We start from the raw sequence: 6094 nt of genomic DNA, 5'->3' as shown, positions 1-6094 counted from the left end.
GATCTTATGGCTTTATGATAGCATAGTGTTTGAACTAGCCCTCTAGTTTTAATTAGTTAGGCGAAAACCAATGGACAGCGTAGGAAAATCCACAATTCTAAAGTACCGAAGGAGTCCCAAAATTGTTGTGTTTTAAAAGATTTATTGGTATTCGTGGGACTAATCTGTGGCATGGCACTCCTTTCCATAATAGCAGCAAAATGTATCTGCAGGTCTTCTGTAGGAATATCCATCTCTCTTGGCAATTCTCTTATGAATAACAATAAGATAGGGCACTATGACGGGGTCGATCATTTGTATAAAAGGTCTGAAACCAGTCACACCGAAAAATTATATTTAACAAACATTTTATTTCATTAAATTATCTGCTATTTCCGCTTTGGCGTTTTATAAAATTTAATATTTTAGTTGTATGTATGTATGTGCCCATCCCAACACTTCAACGACGTTAACAATTGCGTTTTGAATCAATTATCAACTGCCCCAATCCGTGGTGTCGTATGTATTCATCGAACACCAGTTCACTTAATTATTAAAAACCTAAAAATTAGAATGCATCGCGATTCACACACGTAGTCATCTTAGTTATAATCGCTCTTGCCATCACAGGCCACAATTTTGACCTTGTCCACCTTGACAAATTCGTGTACCTCACGGAACTCCACATCGTTAAGCATCAGTGTCCAGACGTTGTCGCAGAAGCGGTAAGTATTTAGCTTGCCCGCCTTAAAGGTAACGCGAGCCTTCACCTTTTGGTTTAATGCGTTGTTGATGCTTTTGTCAAATTGCAGCAAAACCTTAAAAGCCAATGCGGGCGTGATTTGACCATACTGCAAATAATGCACAAAAACAATTACATATTTTAAACTCATTGCATTCTCCCATATTGTTCGTATGGCAGCACCGTTTGGCTTGCGACCAACAATTTGTTGTTCTTATAATTCTGCTTACCTGTATCAATTCGTCGAGGCTCTCCTGCAGCGTATTGCCCAGGGTGGTGTTGCGATATAATTGATACGACATCTTAAAGTTTTTTTCTTACTGAAAATTGCAATTTATTTTTATTTTAGTCCGCTTACTCTGTCGTTTACTTTGTCAGTAGTCAGTGCTGCATCTTTAGCCTGTTTGTGGCTATATCTAGCTTATAAATGTTAAAAAACGCTCATAGCCAGAAGTCTAGCTTATTTTGGCTTGTATGTGGCTTATTTTAGTCATAAATATAAAACTAATTGTGTAATACCTCACACATAATGATTAAAGACACCACATTGAAGATTTGTTACAACTTCGCAACAGTTTTAAGTCATCGCTACTCGTATAATTGTAGAAAACAAACTAGCCTATTTATATGTGAGAAATCTGTCAGCACTGAGCTCAGTTGTTGTTGCATTCGTTAAGTTGACCAATAACAGCTGATCTTCGTTAAAGAAAGGTATGGTGCTCTTTGATGTTTTTCTTATTATTTGTAATTTATAAATATTTATTTTCTTTGCAGCAGCTGATTATCTTAATATCTGCCAAAATTGTACAATTACAAGTCACGAAAGTATCGACTAAAAGAAATTTTAGCTGACATAGCAAGTAGCTTCATGTTGTGTATTTCTCATTCATATAAAAAGCTGAATGATATGAAAGTAGGCGTTGCTTATCCTGTATGCCACCCTTAACGGAAAGCTTGCAGCTTAAGTTGACTAAGGGTAAGTTGATGTCAGCCAATCAGCGCATAGCAATAATATATTGCAGGTGTAGATGCCAGCGCTTCTTTTTTTATAAACTGAAATATAAAGCGTCTTACCGCCGATTTGAATGCGGCAGAAGAAAAAAAAACAACTGCCGCTTGACCAGGACAATTGGCCGGCCAGCATTAGTGTCGGAAGTAACGGAAAGTTTAGTCGTTTTCTGATTACAACCGCGTCAAGTCCAGTCCTAGCCTCTCGAGCGCGCTTTTAAAATGGATATAGATGTTGCTATTGTAAGCCCAACTCCCACACCCATACAAACTATAGTTTCCACACCGCCACAGCGTCCTTCGTCTCCTCGACAATTCTTCGAACGTCTTTACGGACATCTTGAGACACGTACGCACAACAGCGAAAATAGTGACATCGATGTGGGCACAACTCACATCGAAACGGCATATCAAAGCGATGGAGGCAGTGTATCTTCGCCGGATATTTCAATCAGTGATAAGCAGCGCGTCTCAATGGCGAACTTTCCAGCCTATGATTTATATACAGCTCCGCCGGAATACAATACACATCATCGTGGCATAACGACAGGCAGCACACCAGCGGCTTTGCCTTTTCCAGGTTTTCCAAGCGAGGCTCACATCAACGCTGGATTTTCAGCATTTCGTAAGTACAATAGTAGATAAAAACCCCTAGAACCAAAGAAACATTCAAGTGTACAACAATTTTACAGTCTCTATTCGACTGTCAAGATATATTTACTATTCGGATCACCTAAACAAATGTATAGATGTATTAATTAAAATAAAACAATTATAAGGCTGGCTGGATTTACTGCGATTAGTTACTGAGTTGTCCAAACAAGTATTAAATAAAATATAAATAAATAAATTACGGTGATTGTATTATGCTTACAAAACCATGAAGCAATAGAAAGGTTTTTAGAATATTTACTTACAATTAGACACATTATTATAAAGCATACGCGCTAGAAAATTTTGTTCTCTTAAAGTTTATTTAAGTATGTAGAAACTTCAGTGCCCAACAAAAGATTGGAAAAAGCATAAATAATATAACCTATTTTTTTTTATAAACAAACTATTTTTTTATTTAGAATTTTTTGGCAGCCAATTTTGTACTATTTTTGTGGTTTTGGTTCCCCTTTCGTTTGTTTTTCCTCCTCGCTCTTTAGTTTAATATTGCGCAATTCTAACTCTAAGAACATTCGAAGATTTGGATCTTGTATCTTCGACAGCACAATCTCTCGAGCACGCTCGCCATTGCCCTCCAGCAGCTTCGTTAGTGTCTGAGCGTATTCAATCCACACACAGTTGGCGCAACCAGACATGCAGCAGTTGGTGGGCTCCGGTGGAATCTGTTTAATAATAGTTTAATAATACTGCATATGGAGTAGTAACCAAATTATAAACGCTCACCTCAATGTCTGAGCCCTTATTATCGGCCAATTGCTTGGCCAACACAGCTCTAGCTAAGCGAACTCCATGGCGTCCAAGCAGCTGGCAGCGTGGGCAGCTAAGACACAGCGGAGCCAGCATTAAAGCCAGATCTGTTGTAATCAGAATATAATACTTAAAGGAAGTGTCAATAGTTTCACACGTCGGTGCACACAGGTGCAAAATTCTTGCAATCTAAAAAATTAGTTCCGCAGGAACTTGAAAAAACGCTCGCCAAAAAAAATTGCCAATATTAAATATCTTGGGCAAATCAGTGAAGAAAAAGTTGTGAAAGCAGCAGCGAAGAAAATAATAACACGCAAGCAGAAGAGCAAAAGATACAGAGAAGAGTGGGGGTTTAAGAAAGAATAAATTAAAAAAATATTAAAATGCATTGAGCTGTGAAAACTCGCATTTACTTGCGGTATTCTCACTTAAAGACGTTGAAAGGCCATTGAGGTTTGTTTTGTTTATTAAAAAAAAGTTACACGTTTTAAGGGTTGAAGGTTTCAATGTAAATTAGCTGCGTTTATCATATATTATTTATATTTTTTACTAATCCAGCTAACCCAAAAAAATGAAAATCTCTGTAAAAAATTAACATTGTAATTGAGCTTAACAGGAAACCAAAAAAACACTCCCTAAATACAAGGTAAACATTAACAGAACAGACACTTGCGACAGCTCAAAGGACACTTGTCATATCGAATTTCACACTTGATTTAAAGGCAAAGCAAAAAAATATACAACTGTATGTGTAAGGACTTAAGCCAAAGCCAAGCTTATGCAAGTTTTAAGTTAGCTAAAGGGTAATCAGGCGAACACTACAGATTAGCCGACACCACACAAAGCAAACCACAAAGGATACTTAAGAGATTCGCATGCAGCGATGAAGAGGGAGGAATAGTTCGAGTGCAGCTCAACAATTAGGTGTTAATCAGCGGACAGCAATAGACAAGTAAGATAACAAGTTTTTTATGTGGGCGTGGCTGTAGCATAATGTGCGCTTGGCTGGCAGCAACGTCAATGGAAAATGCAAACATTTTGGAAATTATAGCTAAACAAAGTCGACTAGTGTATGCTCTATTAGATTTACATGTCAAATGTATTCAATACATATTTTTAAAAAATTTATAAATAATATAGAGAATATTTTTGAGCGTTTAATATTTTTAATATGTATGTATATAACATTTCTTTAAGCAGCAAAGGATTATTTTTTTATTTCCTTTTATGACAATTATTGTTTTGCTATTCAAGCAAAGCAAACGAGTTGTAAAATCCATTATGCTCTCAGTCCAGAAAGTGTATCCTTGATTACTGTTATGAGTACATGAGCTATGACAATGGGCAAATGGCTACAGCTGTTGGCATTGTTAAAAATTTCCCGACGCAGATTGGGGCAAAACGAAGAGGAGTGGGGTGGAAGGCTGACAGGCTAATAGAAGATGATGGTAATGGGGGGCATCAACCTGAGAACACGTGTAAAATGCATTTTAATGGGCATTATAAACGCGATCAGCTATAGAAAACTTGAGTGAAATAACAAATGGGTGGGCGGCAGTTGGGCGGCGTTGATAATTATTTGTTTAACTTGCGCGCACGCAAGAACAATTATCTGCCTCGATGTTTGCACAAATTTGATGGCTTGTTAATGTAAGATTAATTCCGCTTTAACATCTCTATTGTGTGCATCCTTGAGCTATTTTAATGTTTCCATCTTTTCTTGACAGTGGCACGACGCCGACGCAAAGAAGGACGGCAGCGTCGGCAGCGCACCACATTTAGCACAGAGCAGACACTGCGCCTGGAGGTGGAGTTCCATCGCAATGAGTACATTTCCAGAAGCCGCAGATTCGAGCTAGCGGAAACGTTACGTCTGACGGAGACACAAATCAAAATATGGTTTCAAAATCGTCGTGCTAAGGACAAGCGCATTGAGAAGGCGCAAATTGATCAGCACTATAGGTGAGACAACCCAAAAAAGTCTAACGGAAGTAATTCAAGGGACTGTCAGTGTTTTAATTGATGCACTCACATTAAAATAACACGAAATTAATTTTACGACATTTACGCGCACACAAACCCAATTAGACCAGACTGCCATATTGGGGGTGGGTGTTTTTTGTTTTCATTTCGAGTTGATCTAATTCACGATACTATCAATTTGCAGGAACTTTGTGGTGGCCAATGGTTTTATGAGCACAATTATGGGCCAAACGAGTTACGCGACGTCTGCCCCGGTTGGTGTGGGTGTGGGTTACTATGCTGCGCCGCCGCCTCCAGCTCTGCAGACATTGCTGCCCGCAACAATGCTAAAGGACAACGGAGAAGCGCTCGTAAATAACTTGAGCCATAAGGACGATGGCTATCTTGACAGCGAGGAGCAGCAGCAGCATAGAGTAGATTCCTCGGTTCAACAGCGACGCCGCTATGTGCCACAGCAAACGCTTGTCGATTCGTGTTAGCATTAGTTTATGTTGCTTTATAACAAAGCTTTAACTCATTTAAATTTTAAGTTGCTTAGCATAAAATAAACGAATATTCTTTTAAGTTCAACGTTTCAAGTAAGACTTACAGTTTCTCACTGCATCGGCTGTTGCTGCAGCACCTTTGAGGGTATATTTTATCGAAAGGGGACAGATCTTAAACAATATATGTAAATAACAAATGTACTATTACAACATAATTTAAATAGTGATGACAGTTTTTGTTTTTGGATGACAGTGTATTGAACGCTTCATTCGAAGTTTGAGTGCCCTCGCTAAGTAACGGGCCACAGTTTAAGGGAATTGCTACATAGCGGCTAACCGGTTTGTGGCGACGTTGTCAGTTTCACAGTTTAATTGCAATGCTATAAACTATAGCTTTACATCTCAAACTCTTACCCTAGTATTTTTTATATATGGTCACACTTACGCGGATGTGAAACGTACAGTGTTGGCCGATTAG

General features: G+C 38.5%; 3 protein-coding genes across 3 annotated transcripts; 1 reads left to right on the top strand and 2 right to left on the bottom strand.

Annotated features, from left to right (window-relative positions):
• Positions 1-368: 368 nt before the first annotated feature.
• On the bottom strand, positions 369-1096 carry LOC108603143 (transcription initiation factor IIA subunit 2). The gene is made up of 3 exons (XM_017991680.1): positions 1080-1096; positions 952-1023; positions 369-830 (listed from the first exon to the last, which is right to left on the bottom strand). Exons 2-3 carry the CDS (start codon positions 1021-1023, stop codon positions 582-584), a joined length of 321 nt encoding a protein of 106 aa, XP_017847169.1. The 5' UTR covers positions 1080-1096; the 3' UTR covers positions 369-581.
• An 855-nt stretch (positions 1097-1951) lies between these two features.
• Positions 1952-5622, top strand: LOC108601569 (homeobox protein rough). The gene is made up of 3 exons (XM_017989467.1): positions 1952-2354; positions 4876-5110; positions 5316-5622. The coding sequence occupies exons 1-3, from the start codon at positions 1952-1954 to the stop codon at positions 5608-5610; spliced, it is 933 nt and encodes a 310-aa protein (XP_017844956.1). The 3' UTR covers positions 5611-5622.
• LOC108603142 (oxidoreductase-like domain-containing protein 1) lies at positions 2790-5836 on the bottom strand. The gene is made up of 3 exons (XM_017991679.1): positions 5721-5836; positions 3125-3255; positions 2790-3063 (listed from the first exon to the last, which is right to left on the bottom strand). Exons 2-3 carry the CDS (start codon positions 3242-3244, stop codon positions 2827-2829), a joined length of 357 nt encoding a protein of 118 aa, XP_017847168.1. The 5' UTR covers positions 3245-3255; positions 5721-5836; the 3' UTR covers positions 2790-2826.
• Between the last annotated feature and the right edge of the window lie 258 nt (positions 5837-6094).

Source organism: Drosophila busckii, chromosome 3R (genome assembly GCF_011750605.1).
Source record: "Drosophila busckii strain San Diego stock center, stock number 13000-0081.31 chromosome 3R, ASM1175060v1, whole genome shotgun sequence".
Classification (NCBI taxonomy): Eukaryota; Metazoa; Arthropoda; class Insecta; order Diptera; family Drosophilidae; genus Drosophila; species Drosophila busckii.
The sequence above is the reverse complement of the archived record's forward strand: the minus strand, read 5'-3'. Positions and strand labels throughout refer to the sequence as shown.